This window comes from Hemitrygon akajei, chromosome 10, assembly GCF_048418815.1.
Source record: "Hemitrygon akajei chromosome 10, sHemAka1.3, whole genome shotgun sequence".
Lineage (NCBI taxonomy): Eukaryota > Metazoa > Chordata > Chondrichthyes > Myliobatiformes > Dasyatidae > Hemitrygon > Hemitrygon akajei.
Window position 1 is genome coordinate 13,200,008 of NC_133133.1, and position 26,995 is coordinate 13,227,002.

Sequence of the window (26,995 nt, forward strand, 5' to 3'; positions counted from 1 at the left end):
TCCTTATACGCAAACTGAAGAGGATCCTGGGCGTGCCTGGTTTGTGGCCTCAGATTCTGTATTATCAGCCGCTCCATGGTCTTCATCACGTGCGACGTCAAGGCAACAGGTCTGAAGTCATTCAACTCCTTTGGTTGTGGTTTCTTCGGTACCGGGACAATACAGGATGTTTTCCACTGTCTGGGTACTCTTCTCTGCTCCAGGCTCATGTTGAAGAAGGAATGCTCCTGTACCTCCTCTGGATGATAGAAATGAGAAGAGGACATGTACTGGATGGTGAGGGTGCTTCATGACAGATGCCACCTTCTTGAGACACTCTCTACTGAAGATGTCCTGGATGCTGGGGAGGCCAGTGTCTATGATGGAGCTAACTGGCTTTACAACCCTTTGCAGCCTTTTCCAATCATGTGTGATATTTGCGAACTGAGCTAATTTGAGCTAATCCCATTTGCCAACATCTCGTCCATATCCCTCTCAACCTTTCCTATCCATCACCTTTAAGATATTGTTAGTATATCGCCTTAACCATTTCCTCTGTTGGCTTTTCATATACTGACTGCAATCAAGCTAAAATCAAACTGAGAGCATCGAACTAAAATCAAACTGAGTACAATCGAACTAAAATCAAACTGAGTGTAATCGAACTAAAATCAGACTGAGTGTAATCGAACTAAAATCAGACTGAGTGTAATCGAACTAAAATCAAGCTGAGTGTAATTGAACTAAAATCAGACTGAGTGTAATCGAACTAAAATCAGACTGAGTGTAATCGAACTAAAATCAAACTGAGTGTAATCGAACTAAAATCAGACTGAGTGTAATTGAACTAAAATCAGACTGAGTGTAATCGAACTAAAATCAGACTGAGTGTAATCGAACTAAAATCAAACTGAGTGTAATCGAACTAAAATCAGACTGAGTGTAATCGAACTAAAATCAAACTAAGTACAATCAAGCTGAGTGCAATCGAACTAAAGCTGTCACTCAGTCAAGATTCAAGTACATTTATTATCAAAGAATGTATAAATTATACAACATTAAGACGTGTCTGCTTACAGGCAGCCACAAAGCAAGAAACCCAAAAGAACCCAATAAAAATAAAATGAAGTGGTGGTGGCATCCGTCGGTCTCGAGAGACCATGGATCTGCGCCTGGAGTTTCCAGGGTGCAGGCCTGGGCAGGGTTGTATGGGAGACTGGCAGTTGCCCAAGCTGCAGGCCTTCCCCTCTCCACGCCACCGATGTTGCCCAAGGGAAGGGCACTAGGACCCATGCAGCTTGGCACCGGTGACGTCGCAGAGCAATGTGTTGTTAAGTGCCTTGCTCAAGGATACAACGCGCTGCCTCAGCTGAGGCTCGAACCAGTGACCTTCAGGTTACTAGTCTGATGCCTTGCCCACTAGGCCACGCACCAACACAAAAATAAAATGAAGACCAACATACAATATGCAGGGAAAGAGAAAAAAAACAAATTGTACAAACAATAGGAGCGAACACAGCATTCTGAACCAAATTGAGTTCCACCCCAGAGCTGCCCAAAGTAGGCCCAAATCCTTGGTCTCAGTCATCATATTAGCAGGGCAAATGGCTGTGAAGCTCATAGACACAAAGCTCAGCAGCTGGGCAGTCTCACAAGCTCAATGTCGCAGAGAAGAGTGAGCATTGTAGGAAAGTAAGCGGAACCAGCCCAACTCTCGCCTCTGGTCCTGACACCCTGCCTTTCCAGTCTATTTGGGCTGGCGTTTAATTAGCCAAACAGTGGGATCATGCCTCTCATTAGAACCCAGGCCCTGCCACTGTGAAATGCTGTTCAACAGCTAAAGCAGCAGACTAAAGCATCGAGTCTAGCAAGAAGAGTGGCTTTTCCTCAAACTGTAAGATTAATGTATGGTAACTGCTGATTATTCACCTGAATCACAATTTGAGTCCATGAGTCCACCTGTTAACCTACTAACCTGTCTTACGCAGAGAGGTTAGAGAGACTGGGCTTGTACACGCTGGAATTAAGGAGATTGCGAGGGGATCTGATTGCAACATATAAGATTATTAAGGGATTGGACAAGATAGAGGCAGGAAATATGTTCCAGATGCTGAGAGAGTCCAGTACCAGAGGGCATGGTTTGAGAATAAGGGGTAGGTCATTTAGGACAGAGTAAAGGAAAAACTTCTTCTCCCAAAGAGTTGTGGGGGTCTGGAATGCACTGCCTCGGAAGGCAGTGGAGGCCAATTCTCTGGATGCTTTCAAGAAGGAGCTAGATAGGTATCTTATGGATAGGGGAATCAAGGGATATGGGGACAAGGCAGGAACCGGGTATTGATAGTAGATGATCAGCCATGATCTCAAAATGGCGGTGCAGGCTCGAAGGGCCAAATGGTCTACTTCTGCACCTATTGTCTATTACCGATACGTCTTTGGACTGTGGGAGGAAACCGAAGCACCCAGAGGAAACCCATGCATTCCACGAGGAGGATGTACAAATTCTTTACAGAGCATTGAACTCTGAACTCTGACGCCCTGAGTTGTAATAGTGTCACACTGACCACTTTGCTACCGTGGCGCCCAAATATTCCTGTAAGGATTCATGGTCCAGCTGTTGCTAGTAAAAATTAGCACCTCAGGTGAACCAGTTGTTAACTTGAGTCCGGAGGAAGCAGGAACGGTACAACTTTTCTGACATTTAGATTCAAGATTCAATATTCAAAGTAGTTTCAGGAATGAAGAAGAATGAAATGATTATTACTCCAATCTGATGCAGCATAAAAAAACACAAAAGCATAAAAAATACAAATTTAAATAAACATAATAAATATAAATATAAAATCAATCCTATAAAACACAGTATACAGTAAATGTTATGTACACAGACTGATTGTATGTGCCTAACATGACGCCAGGTGACGTGTATGTGGGGTAGGTTACTGGGTGGAGGTGTTGATCGGCCTGACGACTTCGGGGAAGTAACTGCTTTTGTGTTCGGTGGTCCTGGCGTGTATGCTACGTGTAGCCTCCTCCCTGATGGGAGTGGGACAAACAGTCCATGAGCTGGGTGGGAGAGATCCTTCATGATATTGCTGGCCTTTTTCTAACACCTTTCTGTATATTTTTCTTTGATGGTGGGTTGGTGGTAGGCTGGGGCTGGTGAAGCACTGGGAAATTGAGAGTACGATGGTATGAAAACTTACGTTCAGTGATAAGCTTTTGCCTTCTCTCAGCTACAACTTGAACAGAACATCCGACTGTCATCCCCCGGCGTGTTGATCCCTTCCGTAAAGAACGAGGATGCGGGCACGATGTCTGAGGATGACGGGCTGCCCAGGAGCCCTCCAGAAATGTCTTCTCTTCATGCAGTCTTGAGGTGTTCAACGCCGAAGGTAGAGCAGGGTCCTCTGGTTAATGGAGAGGGTGTGAGAGGGCGGGGTGAGCCCATCAAGGCCAAACCTGTCTGCTTGCTTCATAAAGTTGCTGCGTTGATTCTTTTTGCCAGCCAAGTGGACTGGCCATCCAGAAATGGCCAATTTCTCTTCATAAATCTTGTGTGGACCTTAGAACTTTGATCCAGTCTGTCCAGTAATTTGTGGTTTTAAAGGAACATTGGAAAAATTCCATGTCAAAGAATCATACAACATGGAAACAGGCTTTTGGCCCAGCTCAACCTTGCTAGTTAGGTTGCTCAGTTGATACTCCCATTTACCTGTAGGCTAAAGCCCCTTGCCCTATAATCCTCTCCTATCCTATCAGTTATCTAAGTGGCTTTTAAATGTTGCTAATATTCCTGCCTCAAGCACTATTTCTGGCAGCTCTTTCCAAATACATGCCACGCTTTGTGTGTGGAAGCTGCCCCAATGTCCCTGTTTAGTCTTGTACCTTCAATCATAAACCTATGCCCCCTTGTTCTCAACACATCCACCCTGGGAAAAAGACTATGTACTTTCACCCTGCCTATGCCCCTCGTGACCATATATACCTGTGTCAGGTCACCCCTCATCTCCTACATTCCAGGGAACAAAATCTTAGTCTGCACAACCTCTCCTAGTAACCCAGGCCCACAGGTCCAGGTATCATCCTGACAAATCTTCTTTGCATTCTTCTAGTTCGGTGACATCTTTCCCATAACAGGGTGACGAAAGTTGTACGCAATACTCCCAAGTGCAGCCTCACCAACCCCTTATAAGTTCACAGCAGCCTGGGAAATCTGATCCCAGCAAAGGTTTTGCATGTACCAAGTTAAATACTGGCACAAGTGAATGTTTGCATGTACGTACCTAGTTAGACATTGGCACAAACAAGAGAAAATCTGCAGATGCTGGAACCCCAGGCAACAAAATGCTGGAGGAACTCGGCAAGTCAGGCAGCATCTATGGAGGGGAATAAACAGTTGACATTTCAGGTCAAGCCTTTCTCTGTATGAGACATTGACTGTTTATTCCTCTCTATAGATGCTGCTTTGTTGAGCTCCTCCAGTATTTTGTGTCTGATATTCAAGATTCCCAGCATCTGCAGACTCTCTTGTGTTAGCCAACCTTTTCCCTCGATTGACTCTCTTTCTGTTTCCATCCCACAGTGTGCTGTCCTTGCTGAGCGGCACAATTCTTTAAGTTTAGGTGGAACTGAGAGTGAAGATGAAGAACTGGTGAGTATTCAACCTGTTTGGTGATGATATTTAATGTCTGTTCATTCATTATGTACCCAGTCATATGACATGGGCGATCGTGATCTTTCCATGATCATGATTGTTCTTGGCAATTTTTTCTACAGAAGTGGTTTGCCATTGCCTTCTTCTGGGCAGTGTCTTTACAAGCCGGGTGACCCCAGCCATTATCAATACTCTTCAGAGATTGTCTGCCTGGCGTCAGTGGTCACATAACCAGGATGTGTGATATGCACCGGCTGCTCATATGACCATCCATCACCTGCACCCATGGCTTCACTTGACCCTGATCGGGGGTGGGGAGCTAAGCAGATGCTACATCTTGCACAAGGGTGACCTGGAGGCTAGCGGGGGGGAAGGAGCGACTTGCGTCTCATTTGGTAGAGACATATCTCCACCCCACCATCCAGATATTTAATATCATATATACAGTATAGTTCCAAACAATGACACCACAAAACTGTTTAAATTATTGATGAGAGAAGCACTTCAGAAGGCAATTTGACCCATTTTGTCAGTGTTGCTTCTTTTACCTCCACCATTAACCTGTCATTACAAAAATCAGAAAATGCTGAAAGCACTCAGCAGGTTCCCACCTACCCAGGCCATGCTCCTTTTTTGCTGCTATGATCGGAAAGGAGGTACAAGAATCTTAGGAGGTCCCACACCCCCAGGTTCTGGAACATTTATTCCCATATAACCATTAGGCTCCTGAACCAGCATGATAACTTCATTCACCTTGAACTAAACTAGCTCCACAGCCTATTGACTCACTTACAAGATGTCTACAACTCATATTCTCAGTATTATGTATTTATTGATTTTTTAATTATTATTATTATTTTGTATTTGCACAGTTTGTATTCTTTTGCACATTGGTTGTCTTTGTTTATATATGGTTTTCATTGATTCTACTGTATTTCTTTGTTCCATTGCGAATGCCTGCAAGAAATTGAATCTCAGGATAGTATGTGGTGAGATATACATACTTTGATAATAAATTTACTTTGAGGTTGTCCCACTCCCATCATAGAGGAGGCTACGTTGCATCTAGGCCAGGAACACCAGACTCAAAATCAGTTACTTTCCCCAAGCTGTCATGCTGATCAACCCCTCTACCCACTTCCACTACTTTATCATTTCCCGTCAGTCACCTTATGTACAGACACTCCTGTGCCTAGCATTACTTTATGGACATGCAGTCAATCTATGTATAAGGTCTTTGGCACATGCAACAAAATCTGTAAAGCGAAGATGCTTTCAACAATAATGAATTGAAAAATTTATAAGTATCAAAAAAACTTGCTAAGCATTAAAAATTAAATCAAATCAATATTTGCCTTTAAAACTGCATCAGTTCTCTTAAACAAACTGTCGTGCAGTTTTATTAAGAAAGTCAGCTGGTAGGTTGTTCCAAGCATCTTAGAGAACTTGCTACGGTTCTTCTGCAGACTTAGGCTGTCTCATTTGATTCTGTATCTCCAGATAATCCAGACAGCCTCAATGATGTTGAGATCAGGGCTCTGTGGAGGCCATACCATTTGAAACCATATAAAAAATCTAGAGTGCCCAATACTTCTGCATAGTATTGTATATAAGCTATTTTATATTTATTTATTGTGTTTTCTTAATTATTATTGTGTTTTTTAATCTTATTGTATTTTTTGTGCTGCATTGGATTCAGAGTAACAATTACTTTGTTCTCCTTTACACTTGTGTACTGGAAATGACATTAAACAATCTTGAATCGTGAAGGTTAGGCAGCATTTGTGCAACAAAAAGAGCATTAATTATTCAGGTCTTTATTCGAATCTTTTGAGAAATGTTAAGTGACAAATGTTAAACCTGTCTCTCCCTCCACAGATGCTACCTGATTTGTTAAGTGTTTATATTGCAACTATTAGTGTTTCATTGCCAGTAAGGCACTTGGGATGTCGTGAAGTTGTGGATGTTACTACATACAGTACTGTGCAAAAGTATTAGGCACATATATGTAGCTACGGTGCCTAAGATTTTATACATTACTGTGCTTGTAGAGAGGAGAGCGAGTTTGTAAATCTGGTGGGAGCAAAGGATGTTGGGAATGGTGAGGGTGGAGCTCTGTGGGAGGGGTGTGGGACATGTGGCAGAGAAGGAGAGCCAGGGGCGGGGAGTGGTGTGGGTGCAGATGTACCAAGCCCTGAGACCCCAGGCAAAGTCATTTGAATCAAAATGATTGGTTTATTGATCATTGCAGAAGGTCTTTCTGGTGCTTCCCACTCCTTCCTCTCTTCTCATCCATGATTCCCCTCCTCCTGCCCCTTCCCTCTCTCAGTCCAGAATAAAGACCTAAATCCAAATTAGCTTGTTGATATGTCTTGAAATGTCATGATTTTTTTTTGCGGCAGCAGTACAGTACAATACATAAAATTATTACAGTACTGTGCGTTCAGTGGCCAGTTTGTTAGGTACAGGAGTAGAGCCCAGTGTGGTCTTCTGCTGTTGTTGCCCATCCACTTCAAGGTTTCTTGTGGGCAGAGATGCTCTTCTGCACACCACTGTTGTGACACATGGTTATTTGAGCTACTGTGAACCAGTATGGCAATTCCCCTCTAACCTTTCTCATTAACAAGACAATTACACCCACAAACCTACTGCTTGCTGGATGTTTTATTGTTTCTCGCACCATCCTCTGTAAACTCTAGAGACTGTCGTCTGTGAAAATCCCAAGAGATCAACTGTTTCTGAGATGCACAAACCACCCCATCTGGCACCAACAATTAATCCACGATCAAAGTCACTGAGATCACATTTCTTTCCCCATTCTGTTGTTTGGTCTGAACAACAACTGAACATCTTTTATGCATTGAGTTGCCGCCACATGACTGGCTGTTGAGATATTTGCATTAATGAGCAGGTGTACACGTCTTCCTAGTAGTCACTGAGTGTAGCACATGTCATCCCAACGTGTGTCACTGTTAGTGGAACTCCTATAGTTGCAATAAATACAGAAAATGCTGGCAGTACTCCGTGGGTCAGGTAGCATCTGGGGAGAGAGTGACAGACTGAACATTTGTCAAAAAACTCCAATAAAGAGTTCTTGACCTAAAACATTACATATTCTGCCCAAGACCTCAAGAAACTTCAGAGTTATGGACACAGCTCAGCACATCACAGAGACCAGCCTCCCCTGTATGGACTCTATCCATACTTCTTGCTGCCTCAGTGAATCAGTCAACGTAATCATAGACCCCACCCACCCAGAGCATTCGCTCTTCTTCCCTCTCCCATCGGGCAGAAGCTGCAAAAGCACGTATCAGCAAGCTCAAAGAATGCTTCTGTCCTGCTGTAATCAAACCCTTGACTAGTCCCCTAGCTGCATTATCCCCAGTATTTTACACTTTGTCTTAAGCTGCATCAGCAGGAACAGTTACATGTCAGGTCAACAATTCCTTGTCTGAACTAGGGGTAATAAATCAGTACTGATCTCAAAGGAATGTGGAGGAGGGATGGAGAGGGTAAAAAGAAGGCGGAGCCAGTTTTCCGAGGGATAAGCTGTAAATGATGTAATTTGGTGGGTGGGGGAGTAAGGAAGAGAAAACGTAGTACTTTGTTCCCTGGTATGGACTGTTAACCTCACAATCTACCTGGTTATGACCTTGCACCTTATTGTCTGCTGCACCGCACTTTCTCTGTAACTGTAACACTTTATTCTTTTATTGTTTTACCTTGTACTGCATCGATGCAATGTGTAATGAAATTATCTATATTGACAAGATGGAAGATAGTTTTCTCACTACCTTGGCGCATAGGACAATAATAAACCAGTATGCCAACTTAATTTACAAATTCAGTGAAACTTCAATATACAATATTCTACAACTGGACTGAAAAGAACAAATAACCCCACAAACATACACTTTATCAGGTACAGAAAGTATGTAGGATTCTTTATTCTTTGGTTCTCATTTGTAGAAGTTCAAAGTACACTTATTATCAAAATATGTATACATTATACAAACTTGAGTTTCATCTCCTTGCAGGCAGCTACAAAACAAAGAAGTCCTAAAGAACCCATAAAAAAAGACTGTCAGACACCCGATGTGCAGAGAGATATATTAAAAAAATCCTGCAAGCAATAAAAGTAAGCAAGTAGCATTCAGAACAAAAGTGAGTCCATAGACACGAAGTCTGGAGCAGCCAGAGCAGGCCACATCCTCAGCCTCAGTTCAGCGCAGAGCTGAGGAAACATTGCGTACCCTCCGACACAGAGCCCGCAGCAGAAAATTGTACCATTGAAGTTTCACTCAATTTGTGATATCTAATTCAAAAGGAAAAAGTGAAGTGATTCCATGGAAGTGCAGGAGTGGGACACACCCATGAGACATATGAAGTGCACATATTGAATGATTCAAACAATTACAGAAAAGCGATAAAATGTCTTTCAGTGACATTTGGCACAAGAGCTCTGATTTAGAATGAACTGTTGTTATAGTAGTCCAAACTGGTTTCTATATTTTTATTTTACAGATATCCTTGATGCCTTCTTCCAGACCCCTCTCTCCACTGGTTCTCATGACGACCAGCTATGACTCACTTCCTGTTGACTTCAGCTCCCCAGCCAGTTCACACATTTGTCTGAACAACACCGCAGCTAAGCACAAGATTGCTGTTAACCCTCGTAGACAGAAGACCTATGGCAAGCAGATGAAGTCGATGATTGTAAGAATGTAGTTTCCATGAACAGACGCAAAACAAAAAGCAGAAGCATGTGAAACACTTTGACATAATTATCTATATATTGCACTGCAATCCAAACAATGGTGCTTGATAACTCTAAATCGGCATTATCAAATGCATTCAAAAAGAAAAAAATCAAAATAGGTTTTGAAGTGTATATTTAACTCAAATAAAACAACTATAATAAGTAATAGGGTACAGAAAAGTACAGCACAGAAACAGGCCCTTCTAGTCCATGCTGAACATTTAAACTGGCTACTCCCTGATGCTTAATGCAGACTGTGAGGCACTCTATAATGAACCAATTTTGAGTCATGGACTAATGCAACATGGAAACACACCCTTCAGCCCAACTGCTCCATGCTGATCAAGGTGCCCACCTGAGCAAGTTCTATTTGCCTCTGTATAGCCCATATCCCTCTAAACCAGGGGTTCCCAACCTGTAGTCCACAGACCCCTTGGTTAATGGTAGAGTCCATGACATAAAAACGATTGGGAATCCCTGCTCTAAACCTTTCCTATCCATGAACTTATCCAACTGTCTTTCAAATGTTGTTATTTAACTCGCCTCAACAACTTTCCCTGGCAGCTCGTTCCATGTACGCACCACCCTCTGTCATAGGGTCATAGAAAAGTACCTCATGGAAACAAGCCATTCAGTCCATCTAGTCCATGCCAAAACCACTTAAACTGCCTATTCCCATCAACCTGCACTAGGACAATAGCCCTCCATACCCCTACTATCCATGTACCTATCTAAACTTCTCCTAACTGTTGAAATTGAGCTTGTATGTACCACTTGCACCACAGCTCGTTCCACACTCTCATGACCCTCTGGGTGAAGAGGTTTCCCCTCATGTTCCCCTTAAACTTTTCACCTTTTACCCTTAACCCATGACCTCTGGTTGTAGTCCCACCCAACATCAATGGAAAAAGCCTGCTTGCATTTACTCTATCTATTCCCCTCATAATTTTGTTACCTCTATCAAATCTCCTCTCAATCTTTTACATTCCAAGGAATAAAGTCCTAACCTATTCAATCTTTCCTTACAGATCAGGCCCTCCAGGCCTGGCAGCACCCTCGTAAGTTTTCTCTGAACTCTTTCAACCTTATTTACATCTTTCCTGTAGGTAGGTGGCCAAAACTGCACACAAATTAAGCCTCACCAATGTCTTATACAGCTTCAACCTAACATCCCATCTCCTGACTTAATACTTCAATTTATGAGGATCAATGTGTCAAAAGCTTTCGTTACCTGTAACATACTTTCAACGAATTATGGACCTGTATTTTCAGATCCCACACTCCTCAGTGTCCTACCATTCACTGTGTAAGACCTACCCTGGTTTATCCTACCAACAAAAAATGGCTTTCCCCTCTCACTTTAAACCTGTGCTAAAGTCATAGAACACTGCAGCACAGAAACAGGCCTTTCAGCCCTTTTAGTCTATGCTGGACTATTATTCTGCCTAGTTCCACATGGACCATAACCCTCCATACCCCTCCCATCCATATCATTATCCAAACCTTAAATGCCACCTAATTTTTGGTTCAATTTCCCTGAAAATTAGGAAAACTTAAATTTTATCCAGGATTTAGCATTTTGTTAAATCTAAGTGGGAGAAGAGGAATGAAAATAATACTTAGACTCACAATATTTTTCATCAACTGTTCAGAATCTGTGTCCATACAGTCGGTTTCCTCCGTATGTATCTGGTTATTTTCGTAGCTGAATGTGTTTATGTGTTTAAAGTGACAGACTGTCTAGGAATTGGAACTCAGTCTTCAAGTTCAAGGTTATTGTCATTCAACCATACACATGCATACAGTTAAATGAAGCATCATTCCTCGGAGGCCAAGGTATAAAGCACGGTACATACGGTCACACACGGCACATATGGTTATGATCCAGCACACACAGACACAAAATAACAACCAGCACAAGTCACTGAGTGACACAGCCTGAAGATTTGACTGGTTGACATAAAGTGTGAGTGTGAGGTTCATGTTTCTGTAAGATAGTGTAATGGTACCGACACTATTACAGTAAAACAAACCATAGTGTAAGTATGTGAAACAGCAGCAATAAAAGATGAAAAGTGATCAGTGCAGGATGAGAGTGTGTCTGTGAGCTGGGAAGTGGTGGTGGTGTTGGGGATAGGAAGGGTGACAGGTTCTAGATGAGCACTGGGTTGGCAGCAGGGTGTTAGCAGTCTAAACACAAAATTACAAATGTAGATGCTGTGGATCAAAGCATACGTACACAACGCTGGAAGAACTCAGCAGGTCAGGCAGCATCCGTGAGAAAAGAGTAGTCAATGTTTCAGGCCGAGACCCTTCATCAGGAATGGGTTCAACGTTTCGGGCCGAGAAGGGTCTCGGCCCAAAACGTTGGCTACTCTTTTCTCACGGATGCTGCCTGACCTGCTGAGTTCTTCCAGCATTATGTCCGTATTCTCTGTTAGCAGTCTAACTGTCTAATCTTATTTCAGGAGCTAAACAAATTTTGTTAGCCATAACGTCCCCCCCAAAAAAAATCACTCTTTGGTAAAATTCACTCTTTAAGATTATCAGATTGGTTTTCTACTTGTGATATGAAGAATAAAATATAATCAATGTTGTATCCACAGCAGCTGCTTCTACAGATTGTAGCTGCCACTTCCTGGCTGTAGGAAACATGGGGAATGGGTCATGAACTTAAAGACCTCTTTCTTTGAGGGTCACTGGAGGTTGCCATGGAGGTGAGGGAACCCATGGGGTAGAGTCATGGAGTCATCAGCATAGAAGAGGTTTCTTCAGCCAAGTAACTCATGGAACTGGAACCTGGAAATGGTTTATTATTGTCACATGTACCAAGGTACAGTGAAAACTTTGTCTTGCATATTGTTAATACAGATCAATTCATCACACAGTACATTGAGGTAGCACAAGGTAAAACAATAACAGAACACAGAATACAATGCAATGGCTGCAGAGAAAGTGAGGCGTCCCTGGTATGTGTGGTGGAATGGAGGGAGGGTGAATATTGGTGGGAGTGTGGGTAGAATAATAAAAGGAATTAATGTTGGATTAGTGTAAATGGGTGGTGGATGGGCTCAGCATAAGCTAGCTGGACCTCCTTGCTGTATGTCTCATGGCTCTGTGTGGAGAAGGTTCTCCACACTAGTTCCAAAATGAGCAGGTCAACATGCACTGATCCAACAGGCAGAACAATGGGAATTCTTGTATAGTTCCATTACTGGCTCAGTAAGATCAGTAATTCTAAGCCAGTGTCCTTTCATGACTGCCATCAAACGTACTGAGTTGTGGCATGGTAACGGAGCGATTAGCATAACACCAATACAGCACCAGCAGTACAGGTTTAATTCTGTCACTGTCTCTCAGGAGTTAATAAGTTCCCCTGTGACCACTTTAGTTTCTCTGGTCTCCCCCCACATTCTAGAGATGTATGCATTAGATTAAATGGTCACATGGGTGTGATAGGGTGGCACAGGTTCATTAGGCCAGAAAGGGCCTGTAACTGCAAATTAGAACTTAAATAAATAACGAGAAAAAGCTGGGAGAATTCAGATCTCAGTGTAAGCCTTCAGTTGTGGTTAACGCTAGGGAACATAGTTAATCATGATCATGCCACGTAAATTGATCGAGATGGTTAAGAAGGCATTTGGTGTGTTGCCCTTCATTAGTTAGGAGAATGAGTTCAAGAGGCATGAAGTAATGGTGAAGCTCTACAAAACCCTGGGGTTAGACCACACTTGCGAAATTGTGTTTGGGTTGCCTCATTATAGGAAAAATCTTAGGCACATCTTTATAACTAAACTTTTGCACGATACTATATTTGTCAACGTGGAGCAGAGAGTGGGTTTGTAACTCTGGTAGGAGCAAAGGATGGCGAGGGTTAAGTGTTGCAAGAGGGGTGTGGGACAGGTGGCAAAGAAGGAGTGCCAGGGGCAAAGGGTGAGGCAGGTGCAGGCACACCCAGCCCTGAGACACCAGGCAAGGTCATTTGATTCCAAGCATGTCTTACGAGGATAAGTAAAACGAGCTGGGGCTTTTCTCTTTGGAATGAAGATAAAGGATGAGAGGTTACTTGATAGGGGTGTACAAGATGATAAGAGGCACAGATGGAGTGGACTTTTTTCCCAGGGTTGAAATGGCTCATATGAGAGGGCATAATTTTAAGGAATTTCTAGCAAAGTAAGGGGGATGTTTTTAACTCAGAGAGTGGTGAGTGCCTGGGAAGCCCCACGAGGGATAGTAGCAGAGTCATATACATTAGGGACACTTAGATCGGCACATGGATGATGGAAAACTGGAGGTCTATGGAAGTGGGAAGGGACTGATTGACCTCGGAGTACGTCAAGGGGCAAGCATAGCATCATGAGCTGAAAGGCCTGTACTGTGCTGTACTATGTTTTATATTCTTTATATTATGATGTTTAAAATATTTATAAACTAACATAATATTACAATCCCTTAGAAAGAAAAATCTGGTGGTTCGGAAGATAAAGGGAAAGATGAAAGGAATCAGTTTGGAGCTACTCTAAGTCAGCTACCAAATGAATGTCAACAGGAAAATGGTACGTCCTTTACAACTTCAGTACAAATATCCAATGAAACAATAGACAGACTGGAAATAACTGATTAAAGAGAAATAAGCTATCAATATGTTCTGATAGCCCAATGCTCCCATGTAGTAGTTAGGGTTGGTCAATGAAAGACCCATTTAAATTCCTTGTTCCTCTCCAAAGGAGGGAAGTCACAAGGAGTTGGTGAGCAGTCCAGAGAACATTTCTCTCATTGTTTGTTCTGGGATCTTTCTCTGCATGAAAGAGCTGCACAGCAGTAATCCCCACCTCCGCCCCACCCCCACCCCCAGTTCATTTATCCTGTTTATTCTTTTCTTTGGATGCAGCTCTTGCAGGCAAAGCCAGCATCCATTTTCCAAAGCATTGCAGGAAAGAAACAGAAATATAGGAGAAAAGACGAAGTCCTATCTCTCACTCAATGATGACGAGCCATTCCAAAAGCCAATCAAATCCTCTGTGAAACTGTTTTAAAGTAGCTTTGGTTGATTATAGAATGACAGAATCATAGAGATCATTTTCCACGCCACCAACGAGTGAGATAAACACCAATTCTATCACTTTGTAGAGAAGAATCCGTCAAGTTTATTGTACATCAGGCATTTTCTGGTACTTTGTGTTCTCACTGCCCTTTCAGGCAAAGTTCCAGATCCCCAAGCCTTTAGATGAAGAAAAAAGTCAACCCTCTCTAATTCTGTTATCTTAAAACCCTTGTTTTCTAGTTATCAGCCTCTCCACTAAGGGAAACAACACCTTCCCGTTTTTTTTCATAAGTTTATTCACTAACAAAAACACTATATAATAATCAAACCATCATAACTATCTACTGTTTCAAATTAAAATGTGATTATTATTATCTGCAGTGCACTATAGCCACAAGAGGCCCACTGTTGTGGAGGGAATGTTTCCTATAGTGGGGGAGTCTAGGGCCTGAGCAGAGGGCACAGCCTGAGAATATAAGATATCTCTTTAAAACAGAGATGAGGAGGAACCTCTTTAGCCAAAGGGTAGTGAATCTGTGGAATTAATTGCCACTGATGGCTCTGGAGACCAGGTCATTGGGTATATTTAAAGCAGAGGTTGATAGATTCTTGATTAGCCAGGGTGTCAAAGTTTACGGGGAGAGGGTAGGAGAATGGGGTTGAAATGGAAAGTAAATCAGCCATAATGGAATGGGAGAGAAAAATCGATAGATAGGCTGAATGACATATGCTTCTTTGTCTGATGGTCTTATGGTCTAAATCTCCTCTCAGCCTCTTACACCTTAGAAAGGTCACCCTAGCCCTGGCCACATTTTCTTCATGATGAAACCTTTTCATCCTTGTAAATCTCCGTACCCATTCTATAGTGTGACAAATGAAACTGCATCTTGCTTTAGCTGTGGTCTAAATAAACTTTGCCCTGTGCTGACATGATTTTCCTGCTCTTGTACATTTTAGTTTTTCTGAACACTTTTTAAGCACCTTATCTGCATGTCCTGTGTGAATGTCTACCCCAAGGCCCTTTGTTTTCTTTATATTCTAAACATTTCCTGCAATCCCTTGCGTTGTTTAAATTCCCATAATAAATTAGCTGAAACTTCATTATTCAAAATAGATGAATAAACTGCTATGTGGATATAACAGTTGAATCAATCCTGCACTATATTTCTTCCTATGTCTGGATAGAATGTGCCTACTGTGAGCATCTTAACTAGACTACAACAAACATTTTTTTCAGCTGCATAGTATCGCTAAATATCCCCTTGAAATACTGTTATATCCTCAATAATAAAACTTTAAAACTTCAGAGCAAGTATCTCTTCTATAGCATCATAGGGCTATTAAAACAAAACTTCATGACCTCTGAAAATTTCTTCCTCCAGGCAGTTAATCTGATCGACCATTCCGGGTACCCATGACCCTCACCCCCTCTGTCTATTTCTCCTGTCACTGCATTGCACTGTAAACAGTAAACCATGCTTTATAATGCTGTTTACATTGTAAGTGCACGGTGGCATCTTTTGTATTTCTGCACATTTTATTCATACTTTAACCTCTAACTTTATTTTGTTAACTTTTAAAAATTCTTTGTATTTGTTGAATGATTTTTCTTGTATGTTGTGGCCTGACCAGCACACTGCAGCAAATTTCTAATACATGTAAGTATGTAAAGTGAATACAGTTGATCCTCCTTGTTACAGATGTTGTTTCCCACTGTTGATACTGTCATTAGTGTAGCATCTCACAAAAGGTTACACATGTAACTGCATACCAAAAGAAATATTTAATGTTTATTAAAAGGATGAAGTACAAAGTTCTGGCCACCTACCTACAGGAAAGAAGTTAATAACCATATAACCATATAACAATTACAGCACAGAAACAGGCCATCTCGGCCCTTCTAGTCCGTGCTGAACGCTTACTCTTACTTAGTCACACCGACTTGCACTCAGCCCATAACCCTCCATTCCTTTCCTGTCCATATACCTATCGAGTATTTTTTTTAACAATTGATGGTAAGGATGTGGATGTGGTGAGGACCTACAAGCAATAAGATTGAAAGAGTGCAGAAACAATTTACAAGGATGGTGCCATGACTTCAGGACCTGAGTTATAGGGAAAGGCTGAAAAAGTAAGGACTTTATTCCCTAGAGCATAGGAGAATGAGGGGAGATTTGCTAGATGTATACAAAATTATGTGGTGTATTGATAGATAGACAGACAGGCAGATACTTTATTGATCTCCAAGGAAATTCCAATGTCACAGCAACATTACAGATTTCCCCCGCTATCTGAAAGTAGAGCATTCCTATGAAACCGTTTGTAAGCCGAAATGCTGTAAAGCGAGGAAGTAATTACCATTAATTTATATGGGAAAAATTTTTGTGCGTTCCCAGACCCAAAAAAAACCTACCAAATCATACCAAATAACACATAAAACCTGAAATAACACGAACATATAGTAAAAGCAGGAACGATACGATAATTATACAGCCTATATAAAGTAGAAATATTGCATGTATGGTGTAGTTTCACTTATCAGAATCGGGAAGACAGCGAGCCAAAATCGATTTGGAGAAAAAAATCGGCATGTACACGCCTACGCATGTACACGCATACGCATTCACACACAACTACCCGCACAAGGCTTCATAGTCATGGTCATCGTTCTCAGAGTAAACACATGTATAAAGTGGGCGTCTTTTTTTCGTAAAAGCAAAAATCCTCTTTGGTTAGCGGAAACAGGTACTAATGTAGGTCTTTCGTAACAGCGAGCTGTCGTAAAGCGAACATTCGAAAAACAGGGGCCACCTGTACAAGTGCACAGATATACAAATGTTTGGAGAGAAGTAAGAAAGAGTAAGAAATAAGTTACCTCAAACAGTCCAGCAGGAGAGGGTTCATCACTTCCCCGCTATAGGTTATCACACTAATGGCCGAGGGAAATAATGACCTCATATAGTGCTCCTTGAAGAAGTGCAGTTGTCTCAGTCTATTATTAAAAGTGCCCCTCTGTTCAGCCAAGGTAGCATGCAGAGGGAAAGAAACGTTGTCCAGAATTGCCTGGATTCTCTCCGTTTATTGAGCCTGTTGGCATCACCCGTATTGATACCATTGCCCCAGCACACCGCCATATAGAAGATTGTACTGGCAACAACAGACTGGGAGAACATGTGAATGAGAAGCCTGCATTCTCCAAGGGCCTCAGTCTCTCGGGAAGTAAAGGCAACTCTGGCCCTTCTTGTACACAGCCTCTGTGTTGGTGCTCGCTCAAGTTTGTCATCCAGGTGCACCCCCAGGTACTTGTAGGTCCTCACCACATCCACATCCTCACCATCAATAGTAACAGGAAGCATTGCAGGCTTAGTCTTCCTAAAAGTCTTTTACCATCTCCCTTGTCTTACTGATGTTGAGCAGCAGATGATTCAGCTTGCACTATTTGACATAGTCCTCCACTGAGGCCCTGTATTCATCCTCCCATTCTCTCTTTATACACCCACCTATTGCTGAGACATCAGAGAATTTCTGAGGATGACATGACTCAGTGTTGTATCTAAAGTCCGAGGTATACAGGGTGAACAAGAAGGGAGCCAATACAGTCCCCTGTGGGGCCCCAGTGCTGCTTATAGCCATGTCAGACACACAGTTCTGAAGCCACACAAACTGTGGTCTGCCAGTCAGGTAGGATAAATGCAAGCAGTTTTCTTCCACTAAGGTTCAGTAAGACTGCAACTAGAGGTCATGGGTTAAGGGTGAAAGGTAAAATGTTTAAGGGGAACATGAGGGGGAAATTCTTCTCTCAGAAAGGTACTCAGAGTGTGGAACAAGCTGCCAGTGAAAGTGGTGGATGCTGGTCTGATTTCAATATTTAAAAGAAATCTGGATAGGTACATGGATGGGAGGGGTATGGAGGGCTACGGTGCAGGTGCAGGTCGATGGGACTAGACAGATTATTAGTGCAGGACAGACTATGTGGGCTGAAGGGCTATTTTCTGTGCTATAGAGTTCTATAATTCTAAAACTAGCATTGCAATTAAAGCCACATAGGAGCAATAAAATTGACTATTAGACAAGTCTGAGATTTGAAGTTTAATGTTGTTGTTCATCATTTTGACTATTGTAGAATGATATTAAATTATACATCTCCTCTGGTTTTCCCTATGTAACAGATCCATTGGTGGATGGTAACATTGATGTTCATTTTAATAAAATGCCTTGTCCAAAGATTCCTGAAGCGAATAATGAGGAATGTGCAGAAAAAGTTCCAGACGTTTCCAGAACACTTGCCACCTCTGATAGTCGCACTGCAGAGCCTGAAGATGCATCCGATGGTGAATTCACCAATCTGAGTACAGATACATCGCTGACCACTACAAATCAAGAGGTACTTCCTTCAGAACCAGTCTTTCCTTCTGAGGGCGTGCCTGACACTGAGAAGAATCCTATTGCTGGGCAGTTGGGACAAGAAACTGTTCCGGCTCATGAAGAGGATTCCAAGTTATCTTCAACAAAAGCGGTCATTGACATAAAGGCAAATGATGCGTTGCCCTCTGGTACCACACCAGAGGCTGTCGCGGATTCACTGGACTGTCTTGAGAATAGAGTTCAGGAGGCAGACAAATCCACGACTGGTGAAGATCTCCTGTTGGGGGACATTGAGGGAGATTTGGTTTCCCCGAGTGCAGTCACAATTCCATCTTTGAAATGCAACCTGGCTGCCCAGCTTCGGGAAGAAGGACAAGGGGGAACAATTTTAAATATATTGAGTGCACCAGAACATAGTTTGACATCTGAACAAGCAAAGGGAGTGACACCTAATGAGAAGTTGGGTTCATGTAAAGAGTGCCATGAAGGTGTGGAAAGTAGCCTGACAGATCAGTCAGTCGTGGAAGTGACAGATGTTGAGAGCTTATTGAATCACAGACCGGAACATGTTCCAAAGCCATGCAATGAGTTGACAGACAGTGTTGGCATTCTATCTGAAGATTTGGTAAAACAATCTGAGCGATCTACCTCAGAATTCACCCACAGTCAGGCACAGCCTGAGCTTTCAGTTCCAGATGAGCTGTCACAGGAACATCTCAGGCCTAGTAATCAAGGCTCTATCAAGTTCTCAATCGCATCTGCTTGGCAGAGATCCATAATGGATACCAGGAGAAGGAATGTGGATGGGAATCTTCAGACAGTGCCAAAATTGGGGTGTTGTGAAGATAGATCAGAAGACAGTGCCAAACAAGAATCAACAGATCAACAGATTCTTAATCTGCCATTGAAAGTGAAAGCTGATGAAAAAGAACAAGCATCTATGGACAACAATCTCCAAGATATAGAACGACAAGCAGAAACTGAACAGGATACCAAGGGAAGTCCATTTGGTGTCAGGCTGAGAAGAACTTCACCTCTTTACAAATATTCGACAGAAGGTAGCGTTGAACATACGGCAGAGAGAAAAGACCCTGCAGGAGAGACATCGCGGTTAGCAACACAAACCCCAGCACTCCAGAAAGGAGATAGCGCCACAGGTGGGCAAGCAGGGGCTTCTTTGTCAACTGGGACTGAAAAAGACATTGGTAAAAATGCAGCCAAATCACTGCCAGAGGATCTGAGGGCTCAGTGTCCAATGCCTGGGATACGTGATTCACTGGAGACCTTGACAGAAACTGCTATGCAAGAAAAACGTCATGTTTCTCGAGGAAGTAATGAGAGAAAGAATAGTGAAACCTACCTGGAATTCGGTAAAACATCAGGTGTGGAATTTTAGTTTACTTTGACCCATGACTTGATCTATACTTCCATCAGCAGTTAACAATGATGTTGAGATGTGGTGATGGAGACTATTTCACACCATTACTAATGGTAGTAGACAACATTGTGGCAACATGATACAGTTTCTCTAAGGTTTTGCCAACATTATTTTCTATTGTATAACTGTATATGCTCTGTTTATGAATCCTCCCCCTCCTCTTCATTTAACACTGCTATCTACCCCTGCTCCTTGAAGTGTTTAACTAACTTACGCTTGAATACTTTCAGACTTAGAATACGGATCAGGTTTTTATCACTGACTTATGTTGTGAAATTTGTTCTTTTGTGAGGGCAGAATGTAACGCATAAAAGATATACATTATATAACCACATAACAATTACAATTATGAGAAATATATTAAAAAATAAAATAGTGAGGTAGTGTTCACGGTTTCATTGTCCATTCAGAAATCCAATGGTGGAGGGGAAGGAGCTGTTGCCAAAATGTTGAGTATGCATCCTCAGGCTCCTTGATGGCAGCAATGAGAAGAGGGTATGTCCTGGGTGCTGGGGGTCCTCATTGATGGATGTCACCTTTCAGAGGCACCATCATTAAGGACCCCTTAACGCTCTCCACTTTAGCTATTCAATTTGGGATGGAGTTCCATATTCTGACCACCCTCTCGATAAAGAAACCTCCCATTATTAATACCTCTCATATTTTTATGATCTCCAGCTTTGGTGTCCTTACGTTATTCAACCACTTCAAGGCTGTGTCTACCTCAGAGAGTGGTAAATCTGTGAAATTCATTGCCACAGACAGCTGTGGAGGCCAAGTCACTTGGCATATTTAAAGTGGAGGTTGTTAGGTTCTTCGTTAGGAAGGACATCAAAGATTACAGGAAAAAGGAAGGAAAATGGGGCTGAGAGGGATATTAAATCAGCCATGATAGAATGCTGGAGCAGACCCGATGGGAAAAATGGCCTGTTTCAGTTCCTATGTTTTATGGTCTTATAGCCTCACCTTTGGAGACAATTGATACTTAAACAATTATTTTAACATAAAATTATTATATATGCTCCTGCAGTAACTTACAGCTATTAATTATGCATTGCCTTCTCAAAGTTACCTTCAAGTGCCCTTGTAAGTAAAAGGAATATTTTACATAACCTGGTGGATCTAAGCAGATGATCAGATCGGTACTTGTTTCCTTTCACTGGAAAGTGTGTTTTATTTCCCAAATCTATTACACAGAGAGGAACTCTACTCCAGCCAAACCCGAACCAGCAGACAGTCCAAGAGTCAACTCTTCAGAGCCAGCCTGGGTCTCTTTGGCAAGACAGAAACAGAAAGGCTTTCAAGACCAGTATGCAGGGATGCAGGAAAAAGCCCAGCTTCTGGGGGAACAATCCCTGATTCAACCAGACACCGAAACGGTAACATTTATCAAATAATATTCATATTAAAAACTTAATTGCAAACTCTTACCTCTTCTCGTCTGCCCATCACCTCCCTCTGATGCTCCTCCTTCTTCCACTCTCCTCTCCTATCAGATTCCTTCTTCTTCAGTACTTTCCCACTTCCACCAATCACATCCCAGGTTCTCACTTCATCCACCCTCTCCCACTCATCTTTTCTCAGCTTGTACTCCTTCCCCTCCCCGCACCTTCTTATTCTGGCTTCTGTCTCCTTCCTTCCCAACCCTGAAGAAGGGTCTCAGACCAAAACCTTGACTGTTTATTCATTTCCATAGATGCTGCCTACCCTGCTGAGTTTCTCCACCATATTGTGTGTGTAGCTTTGATTTCCAGTATCTGCAGAATCTCTTCAGATTCCGATTGTTTATTGTCATTTAGAAACCACAAATGCAATGCAGTTAAAAAATGAGACAACGTACCTCCAGAATGATATCACAAAAGCACATGACAAAACAGACTACACCAGAAAATCCACATAACGTTTGGCAATCCCCAATCCAGAGTCCGGAGAGGCTGCTGCGTATTAATATCGCGCTACCATCTTAGCATGTTCCCCGGAAAGGAGCTCCAAATCCACCAGACAAAACAAGACCAAAAACTAAAGCTACAAGACCTGCACAAAACCACATAGTTACAACATATAGTTACAACAGTGCAAACAATGGTATAATTGATAAAAAAAACAAACCATGGGCACAGTAAAAATAGTCCAAAGATGTTAAAAGACTATAAGTTGTTGTGTTTGTAATTGAGAAAATTACTTGAACGCCAAATCCATGCCTTTAACAGTTAGCAAACTGAATGATGTAACTCAATTAATATGTTATGAGTCAATTAACTATAATTTCTTTTGCCTATAAGGAAGTGACAAAGCACCTGATGAAAAAGATTGCAGATAAGGAGCCTCCCTCTGGCATACAGAGCAAGGAAATGAAAACAAATGTGAAGGAGGACTACCTGTCCAGGGTAACCACTCAAGGTATGGTACAGCACAGTAGCATAGTGGTTAGTGCAATTGCTTTACAGCGCCAGCCTGCAGGATCAGGGTGCAGTTTCTGCTGCTGTCTGCAAAGAATTTGTACATTCTCTTCATGACCAAAAAGGTTTCCTCCAAGTACTCCAGTTTCCTCCCACATTCTTCCCAGTGAGTCTTACTTCAGTGGTTGGTAAGTTGATGGAGAAGATCCTGAGAGGCAGGATTTCTAAACATTTGGAGAGGCATAATATGATTACAAATGGTCAGCATGGCTTTGTCAAAGGCAGGTCATGCCTTATGAGCCTGATTGAATTTTTTAAGGATGTGACTAAACACATTGATGAAGGTAGAGCCATAGATGTAGTGTATACGGATTTCAGCAAAGCATTTGATAAGCTACCCCATGCAAGGCTTATTGAGAAAGTAAGGAGGCATGGGATCCAAGGGGACATTGCTTTGTGGATCCAGAACTGGCTTGCCCACAGAAAGCAAAGAGTGGTTGTGGATGGGTCATATTCTACATGGAGGCTGGTGACCAGTTGTGTGCCTCAGGGATCTGTTCTGGGACCCCTACTCTTGGTGATTTTTATAAATGACCTGGATGAGGAAGTGGAGGGATGAGTTAGTAAATTTGCTGATGACACAAAGGTTGGGGGTGTTGTGGATAGTATGGAGGGCTGTAAGAGGTTACAGCGGGACATTGATAGGATGCAAAACTGGGCTGAGAAGTGGCAGATGGAGTTTTGCCCAGATAAGTGTGAGCTGGTTCATTTTGGTAGGTCAAATATGATGACAGAATATAGCATTAATGGTAAGACTCTTGGCAGTGTGGAGGATCAGAGGGATCTCCGGGTTCGAGTCCATGGGACACTCAAAGGTTGACTCTGTGGTTAAGAAGGCATATGGTGCATTGCCCTTCATCAATCATGGGGTTGAGTTTAAGAGCCAAGAGGTAACTTTGCAGCTATATAGGTCCCTGGTCAGACCCCACTTAGAGTACTGTGCTCAATTCTGGTTGCCTCACTACAGGAAGGATGTGGAAACCATAGAAAGGGTGCAGAGGAGATTTACATGGATGTTGCCTGTATTGGGGAGCATGCCTTATGAGAATCGGTTGAGTGAACTTGGCCTTTTCTCCTTGGAGCAACGGAGGATGAGAAGTGACCTGGTAGAAGTGCCAAGATAATGAGAGGCATTGATCATGTGGATAGTCAGAGGCTTTTTCCCAGGGCTGAAATGGCTAGCAAAAGAGGGCATAGTTTTAAGGTGCTTGGAAGTAGGCACAGAGGAGATGTCAGGGGTATTTTTTTTAATGCAGAGAGTGGTGAGTGTGTGGAATGGGCTGCCAGCGGCGGTGGTGAAGGCGGAAATGATAGGGTCTTTAAGAGCCTCCTGGATGGCTACATGGAGCTTAGAAAAATAGAAGGTTATGGGTAAAGCCTAGGTAGTTCTAAGGTAGAAACATGTTTGGCACAGCTTTGTGGGCCGAAGGGCCTGTATTGTGCTGTATGTTTTCTATGTTTCTATGTTTCTATTCCAAAGCCAACATAGAAACATAAAACATAGAAAACCTACAGCACAATACTGGCCCTTCGGCCCACAAAGCTGTGCTGAACATGTCCTTACTTTATTAATTACCTATGGTTACCCATAGCCCTCTATTTTTCTAAGCTCCATGTACCTGTCCAGGAGTCTCTTAAAACACCCTATCATATCCACCTCCACCACCATCGCCGGCAGCCCATTCCACACACTCACCACTCTCTGCATACAAAACTTACCCCTGATATCTCCTCTGTACCTTCTTCCAAGCAACATAAAACTATGCCCTCTCGTGCTAGACATTTCAGCCCTGGGAAAAAGCCTCTGACTATCCACACGATCAGTGCTTCTCATCATCTTATCACCTCCATAAGGTCACCTCTCATCCTCCATTGCTCCAAGGAAAAAAGCCCAAGTTCATTCAACCTATTCTCATAAGGCATGCTCCCCAATCAAAGCAACATCCTTGTAAATCTCCTCTGCACCCTTTCTATGGTTTCCACATCCTTCCTGTAGTGATGTGACCAGAACTAAGCACAGTACTCCAAGTGGGGTCTGACCAGGGTCCTATATAGCTGCAACATTAGCTCTTGGAGTTAAGGAAGTTGTGGGCATGCTAAGCCCTACACCAGGTGACAAATAAAGCTAATCCTTTTTGATTAAAGCTGACACCAGAAGCATGGAGACATTTGGGTCTGTTCCCCTCATACCCTTGGCCTGTGTTGGTCATTGATGGAAACTATGAATGTCACTGTATGTTTTGATGTACAGGTGACAAATAAAGCTAATCCTTTTTGAATAAAGTAACAGTTGCCCAGCTTATTTCAATGCAGACTTATGAAAGCTCAAGCCTAGATTCTGGGGTTTGCTTTGTTGTTGAGATGATTGAGACGACTTTTTTTTGTTCTTTCAGCAGGTTCACACCTACCGCCAAAGACACAAGCCTGTGGAATGGGAATGAGGGAGAAGCGGCCAATGCCCAACACAAAGCTTGCCCCACTGGCTACAGTCGAGCCTCCATGGCTGGCCATTGCCAAGAAGAAGGCCAAGGCTTGGAGCGACATGCCACAGACTGTTCAATAAGATCTGCTTCGAAATAGGACTGCAAGACAATATTGTTCCTCAACTCGCCTCAGAGATCCATATTGACCAGTTTGGTTGTTTATACTGAGACTGCTGGGGAATAGAGTCCAGCCAGGAAGAAATTAAAGGATACAAGAGGGTAGAAAGATATGTTGGGTAACGTTACAAAGCAGGAACTTCTTATAGACCGATCATTATATCATACTCCCCTGTATGGTAGCAGACCCCTATTTACAGGAATACGAGTTACAGGAAGAGGCAGATACTCATAACCAAAAGACACAAGTTCAAATCCCACCACGACTGGAGGGGAACTTTAGTAAATGATTCATTGCATAGATTCCCAACTTCGAGTGGTGGATGTGAAAGCATTCAATTGTTGTGAAACCCCAGTGCTGATGACCTTTGAGGTGGCCTAATCTGCTTGTCAAATATACACGCCTCTAGACCCACTGCAGGATGTGGGATCTAAGGATGGCATTCTGAAATGAAAGTGATGTCAAGGGTAAATAGGGATGTGCAATAAAGTGCTGTCCTTGTAACTATATAAATTAATAAATAAGGTGTTCAGGTCTGTTAGTATCAATAGAACTAAGTTTTGGCAGGGTATGGAACAGGTGGCCCATTTCAATTCCACAGTGTGTTTTTCTGTTCTGTGTTTTATATATACTTGCAATGATCTGTTTTAAATACCTTAATGCCTCTGCTAAAGTAACAGCAGGGAAATGAAATATTTACTAATATCGCCAACAATAGTGTCTTCGCTAATAACTTTCGTTGTCAGTTTTTATATCTAAGCAGTTTCTAGCTTTGAAGTTAGTTTAAACTTCTCTGTTCAAGTGATTTAAAGATGTAATTTATTGGAACGGCTGGGTAACACCACAATAAATGTTCAACAGTAAACTCAATTTGCTTCTGGAATGAATATCAGAAGAAAATAACTGCATTTCCAATCACACAAGCAGCTAATGTTACTTGAATAATGTTCAATCTATCTTTAGCTGAAACCCAGCTAAGCTATTTTTAGTTGGAACCCAAAGCGTAGAACAGTACAGCACAAGAACAGACCCTTCAACCCACAATGCTGTGCCAAGATAATTAAATGGCTATTTAAACTAATCCCTTCTGACTGCACAATGTCTATATCCCACTCTGCACATTCACAAGAATCTCGTAAACCTCTCTGATGTATTTACCTACTGGCAGAATATTCCGGGCACCCACCACTCTCTCACCTTGCACATCTCCTTCAAGCTTACCTTAACTGCATGCCCTCTAGTGTTAGACAACTTGACATAAAGGTAATCTGTTAACTACTCTATCTATGACTTTCATAACCTTATAAACCTCTATCAGACCTCCGCCCATCTTCTGCTACTCAAGAGAAAAGAACCCAAGTTTGTCCAACCTCTCCCCACAGCACATGCCCTCTAATCCAGGCAGTGTGCAGGTAAACATCTTCAGCACCTCTCCAAAACCTCAGCATCCTTCCTTTAATGGGGTGACCGGAATTGAATGCAATAATCCTAGCCAGATTTTATAAAGCTGCCACATAACTTCATGAAATTTAAACTCAGTGTCTCCACTACTAAAGACAAACATATGCCATATGGCTTTCTTGCTACGTTGTACTTGATTGGCCATTTCTGGGGAGCTATGGACCTGGACCCAAGTTTGCTCTGTACATTAAGACCACAAGACATAGGAGCAGAAATAAGCCGTTCATCCCTTTGA

General features: G+C 42.4%; 1 protein-coding gene across 4 annotated transcripts in view; it reads left to right on the forward strand.

The window, feature by feature from the left end:
- The window catches only part of LOC140734164 (uncharacterized), a 140,659-nt gene extending 114,490 nt beyond the window's left edge, over nucleotides 1-26,169 (forward strand). For 3 of the 4 annotated variants that reach the window (XM_073057793.1, XM_073057791.1, XM_073057794.1), the window contains exons 5-12: nucleotides 3,213-3,371; nucleotides 4,562-4,630; nucleotides 9,158-9,349; nucleotides 13,849-13,948; nucleotides 18,606-20,183; nucleotides 21,437-21,618; nucleotides 22,522-22,639; nucleotides 25,092-26,169. In XM_073057793.1, the coding sequence (XP_072913894.1) occupies nucleotides 3,213-3,371; nucleotides 4,562-4,630; nucleotides 9,158-9,349; nucleotides 13,849-13,948; nucleotides 18,606-20,183; nucleotides 21,437-21,618; nucleotides 22,522-22,639; nucleotides 25,092-25,261 (2,568 nt within the window). In that variant the 3' untranslated portion in view covers nucleotides 25,262-26,169. The remainder of the gene's footprint in view (nucleotides 1-3,212; nucleotides 3,372-4,561; nucleotides 4,631-9,157; nucleotides 9,350-13,848; nucleotides 13,949-18,605; nucleotides 20,184-21,436; nucleotides 21,619-22,521; nucleotides 22,640-25,091) is intronic. The other variant, XM_073057792.1, reaches the window with a different exon arrangement.
- Nucleotides 26,170-26,995: the final 826 nt, after the last annotated feature.